This window comes from Telmatherina bonti, assembly GCF_933228915.1.
Source record: "Telmatherina bonti genome assembly, chromosome: 10".
NCBI lineage: Eukaryota > Metazoa > Chordata > Actinopteri > Atheriniformes > Telmatherinidae > Telmatherina > Telmatherina bonti.
Window position 1 is genome coordinate 33548355 of NC_136628.1, and position 24029 is coordinate 33572383.

At 44.2% G+C, this 24029-nt stretch overlaps 1 protein-coding gene across 3 annotated transcripts in view; it reads left to right on the forward strand.

Moving 5' to 3' along the window:
• Positions 1–21055, forward strand: part of robo3 (roundabout, axon guidance receptor, homolog 3) — a 128654-nt gene extending 107599 nt beyond the window's left edge. The window contains exons 10-27 of one of the 3 annotated variants that reach the window (XM_079247747.1): positions 31–112; positions 1289–1457; positions 6167–6333; positions 6429–6550; positions 6646–6862; positions 8082–8206; positions 8283–8466; positions 9666–9905; positions 10753–10792; positions 10966–11105; positions 11184–11465; positions 11595–11742; positions 13386–13604; positions 15426–15622; positions 15742–15849; positions 16122–16289; positions 17986–18131; positions 20503–21055. In XM_079247747.1, the coding sequence (XP_079103873.1) occupies positions 31–112; positions 1289–1457; positions 6167–6333; positions 6429–6550; positions 6646–6862; positions 8082–8206; positions 8283–8466; positions 9666–9905; positions 10753–10792; positions 10966–11105; positions 11184–11465; positions 11595–11742; positions 13386–13604; positions 15426–15622; positions 15742–15849; positions 16122–16289; positions 17986–18131; positions 20503–20514 (2766 nt within the window). In that variant the 3' untranslated portion in view covers positions 20515–21055. The remainder of the gene's footprint in view (positions 1–30; positions 113–1288; positions 1458–6166; positions 6334–6428; positions 6551–6645; positions 6863–8081; positions 8207–8282; positions 8467–9665; positions 9906–10752; positions 10793–10965; positions 11106–11183; positions 11466–11594; positions 11743–13385; positions 13605–15425; positions 15623–15741; positions 15850–16121; positions 16290–17985; positions 18132–20502) is intronic. The other 2 variants (XM_079247748.1, XM_079247749.1) reach the window with 2 other exon arrangements.
• The last annotated feature ends 2974 nt before the right edge of the window (positions 21056–24029 follow it).

Consider the following 24029-nt stretch of genomic DNA (forward strand, 5'->3'; position numbering starts at 1 on the left):
AACTAATGATACACATTTTACCGTTGCCAGGAAACGGACTCTGGAGTTTACACCTGCCTGGCTTCCAGCTCCAGCGGGGAGACGAGTTGGAGTGGAGTGCTCACAGTCAAAGGTAAATTGTCTCTGCGTGATGGAAATCCATGCAAATCACAGCTGTGTGAAGAGCCGGCAGACGGCAACGCAGGAGCGGTGGGTGTCATTAAAAAGCAAAACAGGAAAAAAAAAATTATAATTTCATTTAAAATATCAAAAAGTAAAGGAAAATTGAATAAAGAAGCAGAATATAAGAAAAAAATATGAAAGATATAAAAGGTATAAGAAATTCTTAAAATAAAAAATTGAATAAAATCAATTAAAAAGTGAAGACAGGATTAATTTATTTAACAATAAAAAGATGTAAACTAAAACTAAAAGAAAACAAAAAAAATTATACAAATGAAGAAAAAATATCCAAAGATTTATAAATTAAAATTCATTTTAAAAAAAAAGCAAAAATTCCAAATTAAATAGATAAATCTATAGACAGATAAAAAGCTAAATAAAAAAATAAATTCACAGGTTAATAAATAAATACACAGATTAATAAATAAATACTTTCTTTATTTATTAATCTATATAAGAAAGAATATTTAGTTTAATAGAATAATGCATACAGAATTAGGTAAAAAAATAAAATTTACTTTTCATTCAAAGCAAAATGTTTATAAAAGCAGTAATCCTGATTTTACGTCCCAAAAATATCATTTTTATTTAACATCACTTAACTAACAGTTATGTCTCTCCGCAGTTCATTTTCTGTTTATTTAACAGTATAAATAAAAACAAAAACAGCTACAAACATAATTAAATCACTGAACCTCTGCTGGTCTCTAAGCCGTTACCATGCCAACTGCTCATATAAATCTCTGTTACTGGATCAGAGTGAAGCATGGAGGCATTAAGGGTCTGCAAAAGGGTGAAAACACGCCAATGACCACATTAGAGATGCAACTGTGTGAATCTGTCAGCTGTCTGCAGCTCACAGCAACAACTGAAGACTTTTTACTTTCGGTGCAACTCATCAGGAGTTACAACGTAAAACTTTTCAGGTTGTTGAGACTTCATTGGTGTCAGAAAATGAGGGAATAAGAAGTTAACAAGCTGCCCTGATGAAGCCTACGTTGCTGTGATGGACTTTTACTGATAGTAGAATTTGGACGTCTGTTTGGAGGGAAGGGCGTTGCTCACAGCAGCATCTAAACCACGTTTATTTTCTCATCTCCTGCTCGTCTCCCCCCTCGCCTTCCAGAAAGTGCCGGCTCATCTGTAGCTCAAGCTGCAGAGCCTTTCCAGCTTCCAGGTCCGCCCCACAAACCCATCGTCACAGATGTGTCGAAGAACAGCGTCTCTCTGACCTGGCAACCCAACGCCCACGAAGGCGGAGCCGCCGTCACGTCATACATCATCGAGGCGTTCAGGTAAGCAGAGGAAGATGATTTTAGATGCTTTCAGTCTTAATATTTCACCTCTCTGACTTTTAAAGCTCCTTTACTCGTTAATTCAGCAAAAAAAAAAAAAAGAGAAACAGCAAAATAAAGAGCAGTTTGTCCAGCTCATATACGGACGACCTTAAACTACTTTGTCACAATGAAACACTCCATCGCTGTCACTCGCTGTCAGCCATGGAGATTTCAGAGATAAAATGTCTTCACTCGCCCTCAGTGGCTCGTCTGAACCTGAATGAACCCCAGAAAAAAGAAAAGCTCGGGTACTGTCACCTGGGAGGAAGTCCACCTTGGATTAATTAGAGCTGTAGCAGATTTATCTGAGCGGGAATGGAGGGAAGCCTCCAGACGAAGACAGGCAGAGAAAATATGTCTTTCCAAGCGGATGGAGAGGAGAACACTGGCAGAGTTTAATCAGATCCAGATGTCCACTGTGGCCCGTGGCAGCGGAGTAATGCAAACGGATTCTTTATAAAGCTGATGGAGGAGACCACCAGGATGACTCCAATAAAACTTCCTTCCCCGAGGTGCAAAGGTTTGTTTGCACGAGGTTTTGTGTTTGTGAGCATGTTTGGTTTAATGGGTTTTTTATGTGTAAAATCGTGTTTATTTTTTTATTAATTCTCCATGTGAGTCTGATACCTGAGTATCTGTTGTTCACAGGGCAGCCTGCTCCGACACACACATCCAAAGCACGTGTTCATCTGTTATTTTGTGCTGGAAAAATTACATAAAGAAACGTAACATATACGTCACATAAACGGACGTAATGCTGAAAAATCTGCACGACACACCTGATGGACGGACAGTAATGGATCCAGGAGAATCCCAAACCCACAAATTTTTCAGAGAAGTCTGCATATTTATGCAGGTGGACGTATAAAGGGTTTAATAAAGATCCCCAAAGTGCACAGTGTGTAGAGAGGGGGTCCGCTCCTTTCCGATCAGCTGGTGGATGACCTGAGGAGACGTGATGACGAGCAGCGGAGGAGTTTGAACCCTAAATGGAGAGAGAGCTTTAATACGACTCCTAAAACATCTGCCGCAGTTTTTTTTTTTTTTTAAATTCTTTTCAGCAGCAAAGCGATGATCCAACCCAGCTAATTGTCCTCATTTGTCAAGAGACGTCCAGTGGACATCGTTGCACTATGCCGACTCCAATCTGACTGAAATGTGTCCAAAATCGTGGATTTATTATTAACTTTTTATTATTTTAATGAACAATTTCCCCCTAAAAGATAAATTTCTCTTGTTTTGGCAAAGCCTCATTCCTCTTGAAAACTCAAAACGATCTCTTTAACTTAGATAAAAAGCCACACATCAGCATTACTGAGCTGAGTCTGACTATTTTCTCTGTTTATCTCTAAAATGAGTGATTTGTTTATCCCACCCGTGTGGTGAAAAGCGCCGTTCTCGCCAAACAAGCCGTCAAATCTGAGCTGGTCATCAGGCTGATCGCCTGTTTTTAATGGAGTGAAACTCCTCCCACCCGGCTCTCCGATGGGTCAACCGGGCGGTAAATGATGTGGACACACACACACACTCATCATTACAAGACTACACACAGAAGCCTTACTAACACAAGGTATACATAGATACACATGTGGAGGTAATGACAGGAACGCAGGTGCAGTCCATGATGCTCCAACGCAGGAATCCTGGAGGGTGTACTGCAGGGATCAGGTTTGGGGCTTTTCAGCTTGGTCCCACGAGTTTCCGCAGCCCTGCAGGTTTTTAATGTATCCCTGCACGAACACACCTGACTCAAAGTCATCGTGCGTGACTTCATAGACTTATTAATTTGGGTCAGGTGTGTTGAAGCAGGGATACATGAAGACGCTGCAACCCATGTGGGACTGCGTTAACTAGACCTGCTTTAGATGCTGGTTGCCATGTTTACAGATCACAGTGAAAAAACTCTGACCTGACGGACACTGCTGTGGGAACCTGATGGCTGATTTCTCTTCATTCATTCTTTCATTTAACACAAATTAAACTGCAGCAATCTTACAATTTGGTTTCTGTACCGCCGTTATTTCCTGTAAATCACCAGTTGGAGCAAATCACACTGATCAAAACTCACCGTTGACCATTTTAATAATAAATACAGTGCATAATTTTCCTGTAGCATTCAGGAAATGACAGGTTGGATTGGAGGCTTGTTCACCACAAACCTCCTCTGGACCCGGATAGGAAATCTAAAACTATCCAGTAGAACGGTGACGGCTCTTTTAACAAAGTGACAATGAATTCAGTAAAGTAAAGGGGGGGGGGGGGGGACGTGGTTGAGAGCCGATGGGATGATACATCTGCTGCTAAGGCCGAAACGTACCCTCATTTCCTCTTCTCCCTTTTCATTATCTACCACCACAGGAAATGCTTTCATTTGGAGGAGGAAATGCTCACTCGTCTGCAGCCAGATAAACTTTGTCACGGAGCAAAATCCTAGAAAGCTGAAAACAGTGAAATGCAGAAAAATCTGGGGGTGGGGAGGGAGCTGAAGACCCCCAGCCAGTTGTTTGTGCATTCCCTGATTGTTTATTTAATTTATTATTATTATTATTGTTAATTTTTTACTCTTCTTTTATGTATTTTATGTGCATGCTACTTTTCCTTTTTTGCTGCTGTAAATTTAAATTTAAATTTTTAATTTGGCTGAGGGAGTCATCCCAAAAGGATCAATAAAGTCTAAGTCTAAGTCCGAACAGATCCAGAATTCTCAGAGATCTTCACGCGTTGATTAACTGTGAAGCTGCAGAAGCAAAACACTCCTGAAGACGACATACAGGAAAACACAGTTTTAACTGTTGTCACTGATATGAAATACTGACGCTCTTTCTTTATTATAGAAACACACATTTCATGTTCTCGTGCTGAGATATTTTTTATCACATCCTGAAATGCATCTAACAGTTAATTCCTGCAAGAAAGCTTAACGTATGTGATGTTACAGACTGAAATAGCCAACACCATACATGTTTACAGATCAAAAGATTTATTTTTCATGCAAAAATTATAGACAATTCATGGCTTTGGCTTCTCAGATGTGTTGGATGTGAGGGTTTTTTTTGCACAATATCAAAGGAATTTGAGTCAGTACAGCAGATGATTTTCACACAGCAACAAGAGACATGCAGTCAGAGCCAAAAAGCCCAGAGGCTTTTTATGTGAGGCTCTGCTTGAACAAAATCTGATTCCATCATCACAACATCAGTTTTCAGGAGTGAATAATTTGCATTGGAAAATTAGAAAAAGAAATATGTTGAGAATAAACTGCTAAATATCTGAGGGCATTTTAAAAACATGTGAAGTTAAAGAGACTGGAAATGATCTGAACCCTTCAACTGCCAACTCTGCTGTGTGATTCTGTTCAGTTCTACAGTGATTTGGCAGAAGCTTTTATCCAAAGCGACTTACATATGAGAAGTGATCGATTTAGCATCTAACCGAGTTCCTAACAGGGATTCAGGCCGGAGGAAGCTGGAGTATCTGGAAAAAATCCACGTATACACGAGGAGAACATCCAAACTCCACACAGAAAGGCCTCCCCTTAAAGAGGTCCTATTATGGTATTTGGAGTTTTCTGAGCTTTCTACAGTGTTATAGTGTTGAATCCTCATCAGACATGGGAACGACACTGTTTTTTATCACCTAAATGCATGTTTGAGTTTGAGTTTGAGTTCCAGCATGCGCTCCATTCGGTTTCCATGGCGACGAAAAACGTGTAATTTTAGAGAGTTGGTTACCTTCTACTGGTTAACAAGGGCATGTACAAATACATCAGGCGGGTGGAAAACGTGGGATAAAGTTATTTCCAACGATGGCTGGTGAGTTTACCAAAGAGAGACATCCTGCTGCATTCGTTGCTGTGGGTTGCTGTTTTCCACTTCGTTTTCAGGGTCTGATTCAGGTTCCAACATGTAGGGCTGTATGCTATGTGTTGACATTGTATTTTGTGTTTTTTATTGAGTTCATATTAGCCTAATCCTTCTGTTTATGAGATGGTGAAAGCAGGTGCGGTGCGCGCTCCCAATGTAGTGCAGTGGCGGGAGGCGGGGCTTAATGCGGAAGAGTCTCAATCCACTCGTTTTGTCCGCAGGCTGATCTGACAGCCTACGGAGAGGGTCGGTCTGAAGTAAATAAAGCCATTTGTGACAATAACTCAATCAATCCCATCCCTTCTGGTCTCAGTGATAAAAATAAATTAGCCTGAAATGCACATAATAGTTCCACTATAAGATATTGTTTATTTTGGGAAACTGTAGATTAAGATGGACTCTTGTGACAAACCATCAACTTTCAGTCCTAAATTCTCCAAACTGTTTCTGTTCACATCCGCATAGTAAAGCCCATGAAGTCTTTTCACTTTGAATCTGGTTAAACTGGTATGAACACAGTCCAGTTTGCAAGAAAGCAGATTCATACTGGAGCCAGAACCAGAATGGAGTCTGTCTAAAAGCACCATTATTCCCAGTACTCTTCTCTGTAGATGTTGTAAAATTATTCTTCCATGGTTTCTAAACCAAACCGATGATTTTCTGGTGAAGTTTGACAAATATTGTTGAGCCATCTTCATTTGGAAACACAGAAGAGAGAGATGTTTCTTTTTATACCTAACCATGACACCCTTAGCTGACCAGATTTTTCTCTCATGCCGTTGATTTTTTTCACTTCTTCTCCAGCCAATCAGCAGGCAGCACGTGGCAGACTGTAGCTGACATGGTGAAGATCGAGACCCACACCATCATGGGTCTTCTTCCCAACACCGTCTACCTGTTCATTGTCCGAGCCGTCAACGCCTACGGCTTGAGTGACCCGAGCCCCATCTCGGAGCCCGTCAGGACACAAGGTCGGTACAACCTTCACCGACTCGGATCACCGGTGTAGTCTCTGTTCGGACACCGTAGCAGCCCTGCAGATAAGTGCTCGTGTGTTTTTACTCAGATGTGAGCCCTACAGGTCAGGGAGTGGACCACAGGCAGCTGCAGAGGGAGCTGGGAGAGGTGGCGGTCCAGCTTCAGGACCCCGTAATGCTAACAACATCTTCCATCAGGGTGTCCTGGATGGTAACGGGATAAAATCCATGTTTTTTAATTAAGAAAGAAGATTTTTAAGCATGTTATTGTCATTTCACCCTTCTGCCTCGCTTAAATATTTTTAGGTGGACCGGCAGTCTCAGTACATCCAGGGCTACCGCCTCTTCTACCGGCCCAGTGGGGGCAACTGGCTCCTCCAGGACATCAACTCCCCCTCGGAGCGCAGCACCGTCCTCACCACCCTGTTCAAAGGAACAGAGTACGAGATAAAGATCCGTCCTTATTTCGATGAATTCCAGGGCAAAGACAGCCGGACGCTCCTGGTTCGAACCCCAGAAGAAGGTAGAGAGAAAATCCCTGTAATAAACTCTGCTGAGTCCTGTTTGGCGTGAAAGTTGCTCTTCATTCACCTGCATTTCACCCATAGACCGTATAAGAAAGATGGACGGAGCCTTGGAAGGTTAAAAGTGAAGCCTATGCGGAAGTGCATAAAACTGCAGTTCCCCCTTCATCCACTAGGGGCTCCAAGACAGAGCAAATCCCCATAGACTCCCATGTTAAAACTTCACAGCAGAAATAAACATTTTTACAGCCTGGTTGAAAAATCCATTTTAGGTTTAATAGGTCAGGTTTACCTTCATGACAACTGTGGTGGAGAGTGAATTTTTTTTTCTAACTCGCCCGTTTAAAAGTATTTTAATCTCAAAAATTGGCATATTTAGGGGCGTGTCCTTTTGATTGACAGGTACCCGATCTCCCACTTCAAGTCAGAAGAACATAGAACAACCGCAGTTTTTAGCCGGTTAACAACGTGACTTAGCTTTAGCCTGCTTACCTCCGTTAGCTGGTTAGCTCCTGTTATCTCCAGGTTAGCTTGGTTAGCTCTTAGCTACAGAAAGCTCAGAGTTCACTCGAAGTCAATCATCCACCATGACGCTCACAGCTCCCCTCTCAGCTCCACCTCTTTGCCCATATTTGTATTTTCTGGGTGAGACGACACGCATGCCCCTGCCAAGATGGTGACGGTAGGAACCGCCCACAGAGCTTCAATTCAGCTCTTCAGAAACCTACGGGTGACGTCACGGAGGCTCCGCCCATCTCTTTATACAGTCTATGATTTCAACATCTAAATCTGTCATGTTCTCTTACTTTAGGCTTCTTTTTTTCTACAATTTCAGTTTATTTATATTGATCAGTTATTTCATTTACTGTGGTCCCTGCAGGCGGGGGTTCAGACTGCTTGATTTAAGCACTTGATATAAAAAATAAAAGCAAGGGAGCAGACGTTTCTCGCCATCAGCATGGACTGAACTGTCCTGCCTGAGTGGCTTAGTCTGGCAACAAAACATGAATAACTCATCCAGCCCTTATAAACCTTCATTTCCCTCCTGCTACGGCTCACTTTCATGTTTCTCCACTCAACTGTCCCGTTTAATATCCTACAGCTGTTTATTATTTATTCATGTAATAGAGCATGTTGATAAATAGCCAGTGTGCTGCACACAGGAGGGTTCAGGCATGTCGATGAGAAGGTATTTATGCTTTCCTCCACCTCTCTCAGTCCCCAGTGCGCCGCCCAGAGCTGTTACAGTGGCAACCGTGAAGCTAAGCAACACCTCCAGCGTCAGCGTCTCCTGGGAGCCGCCGCCCAGCGAGATGCAGAACGGCATCATCCAGGAATACCGGGTAAGCATCGCTCACCTGAGTGCAGGTGGCGACAGCAACACTTGACTAACTCTGCTGATTCTGTGCATCCAAACAGGTTTGGTGTGTCGGCAGTGGCACCGACAACCAGACGCGCTACTACATCAACAAAACCCTGGACGGCGACACGCTGTCCACGGTGCTGAAAGGCCTGATGCCCGGCGTGCTCTACCAGGTGGAGGTGGCGGCGGTGACCAGCGCAGGCGTTGGCACTCGTAGCCAGCCGGTGTCCGTTCTCATCAGTGAGTGGCTTGTAGCTGGAGGAAGCGTGCAGATGTTGAAACAAGCGGCTGTCTGAGCTGCAGCGCTCTGCAGACGCCTCCTAAAACGCTCCTAAGCAACCGTTTTCCAGCTTTCTGAAGCTCTTTGCTCATTGGCTGCTTTTTCATTCAGTTTTTCCAGTCAGTCAACCTGATCTTTTACAGAGAAATACGTCTTTTTTCAGTCACTCGACACTGACATAGGAGTTATTCAGCTATAAGAAAAAGCACTTGAACCCAAGGACGGGTCTGTTTGACAGGTTCTTTACTCGCTGCTGTCACAAAGACACAAAACTTCCTCTCAGTTTTTTAGCTGCTTCTACAAAATATGTAAAAGAAAAGACAGTTTTCCGGATGAAAAACAATAATTTTGGTTAATCTCAAAGAGCATTTAGCTGAAAAGCTGGTAGATCAGAGTGTGTGTGTGCAGTGTGGAGGACAAAATGGCTGGAAATGGTCTTGTGTTTGTGGAAGGAAAACAGCCACATGACCAAGAACTGGATAGAAAATCAGTAACAGGTCTGACAGATGCATGAATCCTCTCCAGAGCCGAGACTGAGGCATTATGGGATCATCTGAGGTCCCTGGTGACCACGAGTTGGACTGTCTGGACCCTGAATGTGGGATCTTCTGGACAGAGATGGAACAAAAGGCTGGAAAAATGAAAAGAAGATCTTTAGAAAACCCTTAAAGAAACCCAGAGAACTGTTCCTGAAGAGGACTATACTAAAAATATGACTTTCAAGTATCAGACAAACTGTTTTCTGCTTTTCTCATATTATATAGAGCAGGTTGAGGTGTCTGAAGACTTTACAGCAGTAGTGTTCTCGCTGACTATCAGCAAGTTATTCGATTGTTCACATATTCAATTCAACTTTATTATTCATATATACATATATATATATATATATATATATATATATATATATATATATATATATATATATATATATATATATATATATATATATATATTGTCTCCACAGATTTACTCCCATTTATTCTCTTTCTTTCTTGACTTTGGCCGTTTGCAGAACGTTCAGACGACTGCTGAACTGTTTGGTAACATATTGTGGAGACATTTGTGCTTCCCAGCTAATAAATCATCTGTTCATCTGAACGAAGAGGAAGACTACGTTGAAGACTTATTTTTGCCTCTCTGTTTGGTTTTCTTCCCTCAGAGCTGCCAGCTGAACAGCCCTCCATGCCAGGCGGAGGAGGCGCCGGCGACAGCGGCGAGGAGAGCAGCGTGAGTCTGGCCGAGCAGATCACCGACGTGGTCAAGCAGCCGGCGTTCATCGCGGGCATCGGCGGAGCCTGCTGGGTCATCCTCATGGGGTTCAGTGTCTGGATCTACTGTCGCCGTAAGAAGAGGAAGGAGCTGAGCCACTACACCGCCTCCTTCGCCTACACGCCAGCAGGTCAGGAAGAACCATCAGCATCTGGGAATTTAGCAGTACTGCAGCCAAACAGAGCCGGTCTGTGTCAGCTGACGGGGATCCCTTCCTGTGGAGCTGGATCAGAGTTGATGCTTTGGTTTAAATAGTTAAACTGTGTTTTTTTCCCTAAAGTTAAATAAGAACATGTTGCAGGAGAAGCTGCACATGGACCAGAGTTGGGCTTGTGCATGCATGCATGTTGCACATGAAGTAACGGTTTTGTCCTTTAAAACATCTTTTACACAAAGTTCCACCCAAACAGAAGTCTTTTCTCTCCTGAAACATTCGCACCATTTCAGGACCAGGAAAAGACAATCTGCTCTTTAGATTTTGCATGACTTCAGAGTAAAACTCCCACTTCTGCAGCTCTCCCAGCTGCCTGACAAAGCTGATTGTTTAATTTATTCTGAGCCTGTCTGAAGATAGAGACTCTCTGGGAAGTCATTTACAAACAACCACCCAACATATTCACCATAAAAACTCTGTTTTGCTCTGAGAAGCTGCGTTTTCAACACATTATACATCTGCAAAGTAAAGTATTTGCTTCGGATATCGAGGATTGCAGGCAGGAAAGTATTTTCAAAGACATGACTTGGAAGCAAAGTTAGAACAACTCTGGGAGCATGGGGGGGGTTGTGTAGTTGATGTTTAGCATACATAAAGCTCTGCTATTTTACATTGACTTTTCCTTAATTGTGCCAGTCTGCACATCTTTTCTCTTTTCCTTTCTTTGCCTCTAATAGCTTCAGATTTATTCTCCAATCTGTTCGCTGGCAGCAAAAATTGGACTTTATCCTCCTTTAACTTTTTTTTTTTTATCTTCTTGCAGTGGGTTTCCCTCATGGGGAAGGATCAGGACTCAATGGAAGGTAGGATTTCTATGTTAGAGCTGGACTCTGTGATGTTCTCCCCGCGTCCTCGACATGTTTAAAATATGTCTTTCTGAGCACGTACCGCTTTCTCTCTGCTTGTTTCTGTTTCCATCTGGATGGTCGTTTGCTTTTGCACCCTGCTTTCAATTAATGCCAGAATGTCTCTGCAGGCCTGGGGTCCTGGGAGGCAGCATGGGCAACTACCCGTGGCTGGCAGACTCTTGGCCCACCACCAACCTGGTCCACAGCGGTAAAGAGGCTGTAAACTGCTGTAACACCAATCACGACACAGCCGAGCGATATTACAACGGTAGGAACGTCTCTTCTGTGTTTTGTGTGTGAATAAGTGATAAAACAGTGTTGAATCCAACGTCCATCCTCCGTGCAGAAGCCGGCATCTCAAACTACCTGAGTCAGACGGAGAAGTACAGCCTGGGGGGCTCCACAGAGGGTCCCATCTACAGCACCATCGATGCAACCAGTGAAGACCTGCACAGCTTCACCTACACCCAAAACTCCTCCACCACTCCTTACGCTACTGCCTCCATCATGCCATTTACCAATCAGGCGCAGGCGCCGGCTCACAGCGGCGAGCAGCAGGATGACGGACACTGGATCATCCAGCCGGGACCCTCTGGAGCTCAGTATGCACAGCCGGACCGCTGCAGTGGTGAGACCAGAAGGCTTCTTTTATTTCTGTCCTCTGAGTTCGCCCAACCTCTACCTTGAAGGAAAGATAGCATCTCTCTCTCTCTCTCTCTCTCTCTCTCTCTCTCTCTGTCCTGGTTTTGTTTTCAAGGTAAGCCCAAGCAGAAGGCGATGGGTAAAGCCGTCAAGACTCCGTCTCTGACCTGGATGGAGGCTTTGCCCCCACCTCCTCCCATTGGAGAGCTGGAACAGTGCGAGCTGGACGAGCAGCTCCCGGAGAGTGATGACATGGACATCGGGTGAGGAAAACTCTGCAGGGTTCACGTCTTGGTGCTCTGAGCAAATCAGATATGAGCATTAGTAGATTTATTAGTAGTAGATTAGTAGATGTTCTCTAGATACAGTTTCTAAAAGGATTTAAGGTGAGAAGTACGTTTGTCCAACTTTTGTGGCTATTTTAGTATCACCGTATACATAGAACAAGTATCCATATGAGTGATATGTGTTGCAAATATTGGTATAAAATACCATTACAAACAGTGTTTCCAGGTCAGGAAGGGGACATAATCCCACCGAGTCGATGCCTGGTGCCAGAACCACTTCAGCTGACTCCTTTCAGTGCAGACTTTACTGTTTCATTTCCAATACTTATCTCTAAAGTTCTGAAAGAGGTGGATGTCAAGCCTCCACGGACAGACGTGCAACATACAGCAGAACTTACACAGATGCTGCACCAGTATAAAACCAGCATATGACCCATCATCACTTGTTAGCAACACTCCAAGATACTTAATCTGTTCTTCTGGAGGCAGAGTTGACCATGAAGCCCACCTGGAGGTGGTGGCCTGTGGCTTTTTTTGGTCTGGGCCAGACCAAGCTGGATGTGACAAGGCTAGACCACCAGACTCACACCAGCAAGCTCTCCTCAAAGGTCAGGCTCCAAGAAGATGTCCCGAGTTAGCTTTTCAGGGTGAGACTTGGATCCATAAAGATCTATGAGCTGCTGCCAGTCTGACCCCTCCCCTGAGACCACTTTGCCTTGGAGCTGAAATCCCAGCAACATGAAAGTCCTCCCTTCATGCTGATGCAAACCCTTCCATGAGCACCAGTGGTTGGAGGGATACCTGCAGCTTTCCTGCCATTCCTTTTTTCATCTTTAGCCTACAATATAAACTTAAATAAGTTGGTTAAAAACCTTTAAAGTTTTGTACAGCAGTTTTTTAATGTTGTTTTCCTTTTGGCTTTGCCCCCTGAAGGGGTCGCCATCGCGACCACTCGGCTTCCAACTACCGAGCCAGTATGGAAGCTCTTTACCGTACCGGCCCCACTCGGCCTGGAGCGCACAACACTTGTTCTATAAAGGATCAAAATAAAGAAAAAGAGAATTATTAGATTAAAATTAAAATTAAGCTTCTAAAAGTCAGAATAACATTTCAAACTGGGCTTTTTTTAAGTCCTCTCTTGGAACGGAAAAACACAAAGCTGCCCTTCTTTGTCACCTCAGATCCTAGAAAACAACTGTTGAGGACAGAAAGAGTAAAAGTCATCCGATCGGCTCACATTTCTCAGCCACACATCTATAAACACATAGAACATTGCTTCGGCATGTCTTTATCCCTAACAGACACATGAAGCATCAAAGCCAACACGCGCCTCGTGCCTCCGGCCCTAACAACTCGATTATCTCAGTCTTGGTCAATTGCTTTAGTCATTTAGCTGTTTTTCTTCCTGCCGCTCACTGTCTGCGACTTTAGAACAGCGAGACCACCCGGGAGGAAGCTTAACCTCCCGCCGTTTTGCTTATGGAGAAAAACCAGAGTGTCGTCTGAAAGAACATCATTAATCTTTAGGTAGCTGTGTTGTTGGGCTGAATTTAAAGAAAAAGCACCAAACCAGCAGCTTATCACCATCGATCTGTTAAACCCCCCCTCTGTTCGTGTAGCTCGGATGAGGAGTGGTGTCCACCCCTCCCTGAGAGGACATACCTGATGGAAGGATGTGAGGACGGGCCTTCTCCCCCTCAGAGGAACAACGCCTCCTCCCCGGCCACCTCCTACAGCCACCAGTCGACCGCGACGCTCACCCCGTCACCACACGAGGATCCCAGAGCCCCCCAAGACCTGCCCCGCCCCAACCAGCAGGATGGCCAGCAGCAGCCACGGTATGTGACGACCTCGTGTTAAAGCAAAGACTTACAGCTCCCATCATGCTTTGTGTCAGCAGTTCATGTAAGGACACGCTCAGCTCAGCACTGTTGTCTCACTCAGCTGGTAAAACGTAGTCCAGTTCCCCCAGTTAGGCCTCTTCTCAAACTCCCATAATAAACCCAAGGATCTCTGCAAGCACAAGGTCGACTTTAATACCTTTGGACTCAACCAAGAGGGAGACGTAAGATGTGTAAATGTCCGTTTCTGTGTCTCTGGTGAGGAATTAGCTCATCTGTGGCTTTCTGGGAGGTTCTTCTGGACATGTGGAGCGTAGAAGCTGAACGCAGCTCCTCCATGTCTGCTTGTGACTCTGGGAACTGATAACACAACAGTTCTGGATTACCTGAAGGGTCTGATAGGCTATACTGCCGGGGTGGACAACTCATGTCCTTTAGTGTTCAGAGTTTTGTCCCTGCAACACACCTGTCACACATCAGATCTAATTAGCAGACTAGCGTAGACGTTAGCATCAAGCTCTGCTGTAGTCTGCTAATTACACGTTGATTTGAGTCAGGTGTGTTGCAACAGTTCCTGCGATGGACTGGTGAGCTGTCCAGGGTGTACCCTGCCTTTCGCCCAAAGACTGCTGGGATAGGCTCCAGCTTCCCCGAAACCCTGAATTGGATTGACCAGTTAGGAAAAGGAATGAATGAATGAATGAATATTCTGCAAAAGGGAAACCCCAAACACTTCCAGGACTGCGGCCCTTAAGGACTGGAGTTGCCCACCCCTGCTATACTGGGTCAAGATGTCACTGGTTTTCACTGAACTATGGTCCAAAACCATTCAGAGCTTTACAGACCAGCAATATAACTGGTCAGAAGTCTGACTTCTGTTGGACTGGCAGCCGCTGTCCACTCTCTAGGTCAGGGGTGTCAAACTCCAGTCCTCGAGGGCCAGTATCCAACAGATAGTTGTTGTTTCCTTCTACCAACACAGAGGATTCAAATCAAATGGATCCAGCAGCTTCTTGTCAACCTGTTTATGAATTTTGATCAGGTGTGTTGAAGCATGGAGACAACAAAAACCTGCAGGATATTGGCCCTCGAGGACTGGAGTTTGACACCTGTGCTATGGGTCTTGGTGAGGAGAAGTCGGTGATTTTTACATGTTTAGGTTGGGAAAAAAGTATAAGGTTCAACAATAAAATCTCCAAAACTTTCAAGATGAATTATGAATCATTTCTCTCAGATGGTGCAGATGTAGCTACAGACCTTCCTCTGACAGATCATTGTACACATACTACTTTTTACTTAGACGTAGAGTTCTAAGTATCGTTACAAAAAGACCCAATGAGCAGTCATCAGTTCTGACAACCCGAAGGTGTTGGTTCATGTTGGTGTTGTGTTGGGTGGAATCGTTGGCCGAGCGGAGCAGTAAATCTGATGCTTCTCCTGACTGGATAAAAAACTGGCCTTCATTTACACTGATCCACCCAAACCCACTTTTATCTGCCTTTTTAATAAAACATGCTCCGATTGGCAACAAAACTGAAGTAAAACCTGATTTTATTCAGATTAATCTGAATAATGAAAGTCATGGCAAAGCTAATGTGTGGCTGTATTTACAGCAGTGTAATGGTCTGACTACTGGGTATCGAACAGCTAAACAGGAACAGAGTAAATCATCCAGATGAATAACAAGCAGGCAGTGTTTACATGGAAGCCAGATATGAATTATTCTGCCAGTAAGAGAAAGAAACTTTCTCCTGTAACACGAACGTCACTCCCAGCAAACTGTAGCCAGTAACACGTTGCCCTCGCTTCCCTCAGCAGAAGGTTACCCTGCGGTCCAGTGCCAGTTCCCCAGGCGCCGAGCTCGCCACTCACCCAGTCCAACCCCAACCTCTCCGGCCAACAGCATCACGGCTCATCAGAGGTTGGCACGCTGCAGTGCCAAAGTCCTGCCCATCGCTGCCTGCACAGCCAGGGGCCGGCTCTGAGTGAAGACGGAGTCGTCGCCACCACACCCGGTAAAGTGACTGGTGTGCTCATGCGTACCAGTCCAACACAACCATGAAGGCGCAGAGATTCAAACGACGTGATGACATGCAACAACCTCGTCTGACTGTTCTTCCTTCTGCTCGCACAGTGCACAGCCGCTCCTCCCCAGCAGACGCATGCACCCCTCCCAACCAAAAGTCAAGAATGAAGAAGAAGGCGTCCAAGACTTCGGCGTACAGACGAGACATCCAAGGAGGTGAACACATTTCCATTCCTGCTTTTCTCAAATGCAGATAGAGGAAGCAGACGCTGTAGGACGGCGGATGTTTTCCATCTGAAATCTGAGCCACAAAGCTGCTATTTGCATATTTGCTGGAGGAAACCAGGCTGGATGTGGTCCTTCGTGTTTATGGCCAAAAAAAATACAAAATTATTCAGGAGACATTTGTTGATTTTTAGGAAAAATTGTCTTTATTACGTTTCAAACCATTTCTCATTTATGATTTTCTCCTCACATCCTGTTGTCAGACCTGCCCCCGCCTCCGGAACCCCCTCCAGAGGAGAACAGGCTTCAGGGCCCCCAGGAGTGCATGGGGGTCGGCGGCGTGGCGAATGGCACGATGTCGTCCCTGGAAAGGAGCAAGTTCAGCAGTAACAACCACCAACGGAAAGGCTCGGGACAGAGACATGGCGATAGTAAGACGCAGCTTCTGTCAGTTTCAGTCGTTGTTTATGGATGGACGGATAGACAGACAGACAGATAGATAGATGAACGGATAGACGGATAGATGGATCGATAGATGGATGGATGGATGGACGGATAGATGGATAGATAGATGGACGGATAGATGGACAGATAGATGGACGGATGGACAGATAGATGGATAGATAGATGGATGGATAGATGGACGGATAGACGGATAGATGGATCGATAGATGGATGGATGGATGGACGGATAGATGGATAGATAGATGGACGGATAGATGGATAGATAGATGGACGGATGGATAGATAGATGGACGGATAGATGGATAGATAGATGGATGGATGGATGGATGGACGGATAGATGGATCGATAGATGGATGGATGGATGGACGGATAGATGGATAGATAGATGGACGGATAGATGGATAGATAGATGGACGGATGGACAGATAGATGGACGGATAGATGGATAGATAGATGGATAGAAAGATGGATGGATGGATGGACGGATAGATGGATAGATAGATGGACGGATAGATGGATCGATAGATGGATGGATGGATGGACGGATAGATGGATAGATAGATGGACGGATAGATGGATAGATAGATGGACGGATGGACAGATAGATGGATAGATAGATGGACGGATAGATGGATAGATAGATGGACGGATGGACGGATAGATGGATGGATAGACAGATAGATAGATAGATGGACGGATGGATAGATAGACAGACAGATAGATGGATAGATAGATGGACGGATGGATAGATAGATAGATGGATGGATAGATGGATAGATGGATAGATAGATGGATGGATGGATAGATAGATGGATAGATGGATAGAGAGATGGATGGATAGATAGACGGTCAGATGGATGGATAGATAGATGGATAGATGGATGGATAGATGGATGGATGGATAGATAGACGGTCGGATGGATGGATAGATAGACGGTCAGATGGATGGATGGATAGATAGATGGATAGATAGATGGATGGATAGATAGACGGTCAGATGGATGGATAGATAGATGGATAGATGGATGGATGGATAGATAGACGGTCAGATGGGTGGATAGATAGATGGATGGATAGATAGATGATGGATAGACAAATAGATGGATAGATAGATGGATGGATAGATGGAGTCATTTCCTAACAGATGGATGAAATGAGATTTTAAAAAGTAAACGCTTCATTTCATTTAGCTAAGAGTGTGAAAGAAATGACAACGTTTTATGTTCTGCTCTGCAGAGTTTTATTCCTTTGTTCACAAGCAGAGGAACAAACTGGGACACGTTCTTCCTCCTGATTAACATTTACGTCATCAAGCCGCTGCATCACAACTTAGTAGCCATGAATAAAAACACAGCAAGGTTCTGAAAGTGCAGAAGTCCTGCAGCTGTTTGTCTTTTCGCTTTTTTTCTTTTTTTTATTATTCTTATTATTTGCTCTTTTTAAGCTTATAGTTGAGTATTTCCTGGCAGCGCTGCTGGCTCCTAACCGCAGAGCTGTTAGAAGGCAGAAAATGGAAAAAGATGCGACTGCATGAAATAAGTAGTTAAATTGAGTTAAAGAGTGAAAATGTTTGCTGGAACTGGACCACGACAACCTCAGTGAACATTCAGACTTTTTTAATAGCCGTTTTAATGGTCTCCTCTCCCTCGTCCTTGCCTCAGCAGATGAAGAAGTGATGGCGTACGGCAGTAAGAGCGGCTTCCTTTCCAGAGGTCAGATGTCCAGTAACTGCTCCACCACAGGGAGCTCTTCATCCAGAGGCTCCACCGGCTCGCGGGGGCTCACCTCCTCCAGGAAACACAATGAGGTATAGATCCAGACCACACTTCCACACGCCGACTGCAGCTTTGTGCAAGAAAACCATCTGAATTCTTCCTTCATTTAATAATTGATGCTTCAGACACACATCTCCATGTCATGACTCTGCTCATGCACACATCTCCCGTCCCCATCTGCTCTGTGAGCTTTACAGTACCAAAAGATGACACATACACGCCCGCCGCTCTCTGCAGTGCATTTCTGGGGGCACACTTCACTGTGGGAGCGCTCCTTTAAATGCACCCCCTGCAGGGTCCCTGGTGACAAGCCGGGGAGCAAGCTGTGCCGGTGGAATGGGAAGCTCTGCAGGGAGTGTGTGTTACAGAGACAACACTGACAGTGTTTGACATCACAGCAGAGTCGCTGACATGAAGTTTAAATCCAAACCCTGCAGTAAAAAGCTTTTTTGTCTATAATTTGTTGAAGCAAAGAGTCAATCAAACTAAGATTTTTACTTTGTGCACTTGTTGCCACATTTAAAAAAAAGTAAAACTTAAGTTTACTATTTTTTAGGGTCGATTTTTGCCTTTTTAGCTGCATAACTATGTGTTTGTGTAGCTGCTTCCATGCTTTCTTTTAGTGGCGTACTTGTTAAGCTTACCGCGGCGTCACCGTAAAGCCTCTGTGTGTGGAGACAGAAGAGCCCCCCCCCCCGTCAGGGGTCGCTTCTTAACACACATCTGACATGGGAATGTAGCAAAGCCACTTGTAAAACTGACAGTCTCAGACACAACTGCACCTTTCTCTGGCTGTGCTCGTTCACACAGACAGGACTTCCTTGTATCTCATGGTACTGCTGGTCACCCCCTGCAGAGTCAGAAGGAACACCCCCATCCTTCGCTCCAATTGCCCCCAGCTGACCCTCGCTGGCCTTTTCAGGCCTTCCCAGGGACATGAAAGCGTGATCCTTCATGGCAATAAAGTTTGAGGTGTTTGGACAGGAAGCCTGGATTAGGTTTCTCCTTCCTCATGTGGCGTTCCTGGCTGCTATCTTCTGACCTTTGACCCAGGAGACGTGAGTTGGAGGCTCCAACTCAATCTCCCATTCTGAGCAAGCACACTGGCGACAGTGGGAAGGAAAAAACTCCCTTTGAACAGGAAGTGAACCTCTGGCAGAACCTGGCTCAAGGACAGGCAACGTCCAACATACATTTATGTCTGCTGTTGTGAATTGAACAGACGTGCATCACGTTCAGTTTGCACCACGACTTCCAGAGATAATCACAGTCATTTTAGTCATTTTCTTTTTTAACCCTGTGCTGTCCAACGCTGTGGCATGCAGAGCAGTGGTCTGTGTGTCAAATTGTGCCGGACAGCTATACTTTACCAAGGAAGGAATGTTGTATATGCTGCTACCTTTAAATCCTTGTAATTTTATTTGTATTCTTATTTATCAACTCTGATATATTAACTGATATATTAATGCCGAATCTGACCAATAACCCTCGACTGCGGCCTGGAGAATGGGGCGGGGCTGGATATTGGGTGGAGTTGGATGTTAAACGGGCGTGCTTAGACGGGTAATGGGTGTTAGGGGTTAGGGTTAGGGTTAGCAATGGCCATTTAGAGGGAAGGAGAAACGTGATCCAATCAAAATGTTGAGGGGGTGGGGTTGGACAAAATCACAATGGTATTAACAAAAGCAAAGAAAACTATTTCACTGCTGCAAAAGGAAAAAGAGATAAAACTGGGACAATTTGACCTCCAGCTGCTCCCTCCAGGCATTAAGGTCACCAAAAGTACAGACACACACACAGCTACAGTGTGAATGTGGAAGTGTGACCATATGACAAGGATGACCCGTATCCTAGCAACAGACCATGATCACGCCCAACCACAAAAGATAGCAAAGAAAATCCAAGAGTCCAGCAGGCCCATAGTACCCAGAACAGCAGAAGCCCCCTGGTGCCATGACTCAGGGGGACTGAACAACACAGGATGATGAAGACCCGGCCTGGCGGGCACCATGGCACAGGCATCATGGAGACCCAGTGCCACACTGGTCCAAGAAGCACCTGAATCACCCGGCAGAGCCCTGACCAGCAACCTGACAAGACCAGACCACCCCAGACAAAATCACAGCTGGCCAGTGCGCCCCCCCCCCCAAGACAAGGAGATGTCTGCAGGTCCCCCATCCCTACCGAACCCCCCCTCATCCACCAGACCCACATCCACCACCCCAAAACCCCTCCTTACCACCAGTCCCTCCGACAACACCCCCCCCCCCCCCCCTCCCCCCTTGGTCAGGTTGTATTTTTAGACCAACTTCTGGGTCAGATGGTGCATTCAAATCCCGTCTCCGCGGCGTTTGGAATACTCTGATCCATCTGCTAACATGAAAACATTTTCTCTTTCTTCAGGCAATGAGATAAGGACTCTGGTGGTTCTGTCCGTGCACTGCACCTGGGATGCCTCCGTTACTACCCCACCCCCCCACCATCCCCTCCCCTTCTCATCTTCCCACCGTGAACACAAGCTAAGCAAGAGAAGGCAACAGTTTTCCAGAAGCTCGACGCACTGCAGTGTCCTTGCTGTGAAAGAACGAATAACGAACTCCTTCATCCTGATTTTTCATAGAATTATTTATGAGTTTAATTCAACCGCCTTCCTCAGTTTGTAAATACCTCTGTCTGTACGGTTTATTTGTGGACTCTGGATACAGGGAAAGAGACATATATTGTATTTATGAGGATTAAAAAGAAGAAAAAAACACAAATGTAAAAAAAAAAAAAAAAAAAAAATGTCTGTTATTATTCTGAAAAAACAAACGTCTTCTTGAATGTGCCAACTTTTCTGTCTGTGTATCCTTTTGGAGAAAAACGCGTTAACTACTGTTGCACTCTTGTTGTGATGGCAAAACAACATAAATCTGAAGCACAAAAAGTGTTTGCTGGTTGATTGAATAGGGGGGGGGGGTGGTTGGAAAAGCCAAAGGAGCTGGAAGGACACCTGTACCCCCCCCTTCCCCCTCCCCTTCCCGAGAGCTTCCCTGCTGGGACCCCTGCACCTATGTAGTCCGCTACGAATGTCAAACTTTTCTATGTTTCCTCTGGATTCTCTGCAGCAGTGTGCCAGCTGACAGACAGGCTTTATGAAAGTTTGATTGTAACCCCCACCCCCCTCCCGACCCCCCCTCGTCCATCTGAGAGACTGTTTGCTGCAGTTATGAGATAAACATTTTCATATACTCCCTAAAAACCAACATAAAAATTGTCTGTGGACTGACTTTTTGTACTCTTGTTGTTTTGTAAATGTACAAATAAATACATTTGCTGATCAGAGCCTGTAGCTGTATTTATTGGAGCTGCATGTTACACACTGACGTGCATGTATGTGTTCTATCTACATACTGTTTTAAACCCATTGTGTCTTCTATTCTATTCTATTCTATTCTACTGCCATTTAGCCGATGCTTTTGTCCAAAGCGACTTACATATAAGTAAGAACAACACAAGAACGAATCAAACAGTAGAGGACGTCATAGGAAGGTGTGAGTTGCCAAGTCTATAATAAAACAACAGACTTTCTGTAGCAGGTTGGAGTCTGCTCAGTCTAACTTCTATAACCAGATTCTGACGCCAAACCAACAGAGTTTTTGCATTGTCCTTTTAGTTTAATACTAATCTCTTAAAATCCTGTGAGTAATATTGTAAGTTCTTCTTGTTGTATATATTCTCTCTTGCAGGAGTCATGTCTCACTGGAACTCCTACGTTCATAGTGATAACAGAACAATTATTGTGTTTAATTCCTCAGTTTAACCAAAGATAGTATTAAGCTAAAATAAACAAAGCATTGTCCTGGAAATAATAATAATAATAATAAGAAGAAGAATATTCATCCCTTTTTTCCCCTTTTTTATGATTATTATTATCACAACTCGCTGTTTGTGTAATGAACCAGAACAAGATAATCAAACTGATTAATTAATTGTTGTTAGAAAATTAGTTCATGCATATGTTTTCATATCTTTTGCTCTGAAGTCCTAAATCAGAGCATAATGTCTTTTTGCTCCAACACACCTGATTCAAATAAAAACTGGTTGTCATGTTCTGGACAAGTCTGTTAGTGACCCATTCCTTTAAATCAGGTGTGTTAAACAAGAAGACATCAAATACCTGCAGGATACCGGCCCATAAGGACCAGAACGAGGGATCCCTGGCATATGAAGTTCTGCGCATAACTTGGTAAATTAAGTAGGTGTGCTGGAGCATGGGTGCATAGAAAATCTGCAGGGCTGTAGCCCTCATAGGACCAAATTAAGAAGCCCTGTCTAAGTCATGAGCTGAAGCTGTAGGATACCTTCTGAAGTGACATAATTGGTCATAATCAGTGATCTCATACAGCTGTATCACAGACCTGAGAGTCAGCAGCTCAACAGAAGAACACGAGGACTACAGATCCCTCTGAACAGGAAGGAACACAGTCCTGAGCAATGATTATCGTTTCTAAATAGTTTTAACACCAAACACTTCAAATCTGTCTTTTTGTAATTTTAATTTTGTAACAAAAATAAAAAAAAGAAGCTAAAGTTCAATAACTGGACCCGTCAGGAACGACTGAATGCACATGTTCTGCAGGTAAGACCAATTTACTTCTTACTGTGTTCATAAACCAAGATGTGGAAATGCAACATGCTGAGTTGCAGATGGTGAGATGACATGAGGGTTAAATGTCTGTTTGGTATATGAGGCATCTTACTTTCACTTTTCCAGTCAGTTCATGAAACAATTTCAAGTTTAAAAAAAAAAAAAAAAAAAACTTTTCTGGTGTGTCTGACCTCAGAAAAACTGAAGAGAAAATCTCTTCTTTCTTTTTTTCTAATTCATTTTGTATTTATTTTTAAATATGTGAAATGATCGAGGGCTGCACAGTGGTTAGCACTGTGGCCTCACAGCAAGAAGGTCACTGGTTCGATCCTTGGCTGGGGAGGGGTTTGGTCAGTGGCCTTTCTGTGGGGAGTTTGCATGTTCTCCCTGTGTATGCGTGGGTTCTCTTCGGGTACTCCGGCTTCCTCCCACCATCCAAAGACATGCATGTTAGGTTAATTTGTTACTCTAAATTGCCTATAGGTGTGAGTGGTTGTTCGTCTCTGTGTGGCCCTGCGATGGACTGGCGAGCTGTCCAGGGTGTACCCTGCCTGTCACCCAAAGCCAGCTGGGATAGGCTCCAGCTTCCCCGCGACCCTGAATTGGAATAAGCGGTTCGGAAAATGAATGAATGAATGAATGAATGAATGAATATGTGAAATGATCTAGTCCCTCACAAAAAACTATCATTTAACATGATCACAGATTTTTACACACATGGGAATGACCTGAAACATGTGGAACATGTGAAGCTCATCTCTTGCACATAAGAAATGTTTAGGAACATTAGCATGGTAAGAGCATGTGAAAGCCATGGCTTCATCATCATGCTCCTCATCAGGGGTGTCCAGGTCCGGTCCTCGATCGACTGTCCTGCAACTTTTAGATGCATCTGTTTTCCGACGCGTGCAAATCAAATGAATGTGTCGTCTTCAGGCTTCTGCAGAGCTGAATGACACGCGGATGGTTCAGCTTGAGGGATTTTATATGCGATGAACATTTTCTAAAATCATCTTTGTGTTCAAAAAGTTGTTTGTCAGAGCACTTCCTGGATTTCTTCTCCTCTTGTTCGAGGTTTTCTGTGGATGGTGTAGATTAGATTAAATAGAGGAAAAACTCATAATCACCTTTCAAAAATAAAAAAAGCCTTTAAGTCTACATTGGCTTATTTGACTCTTTTTGAGTTTCACAAGACTAATAACACATGGAGTCCCATGTGAAACAATATTTAAGGATTTAATCAAGACGAAAGAAGGAAAAATGTTTTTTGAGGAAATTCTTCAGAAGTGAGAAAAACCAA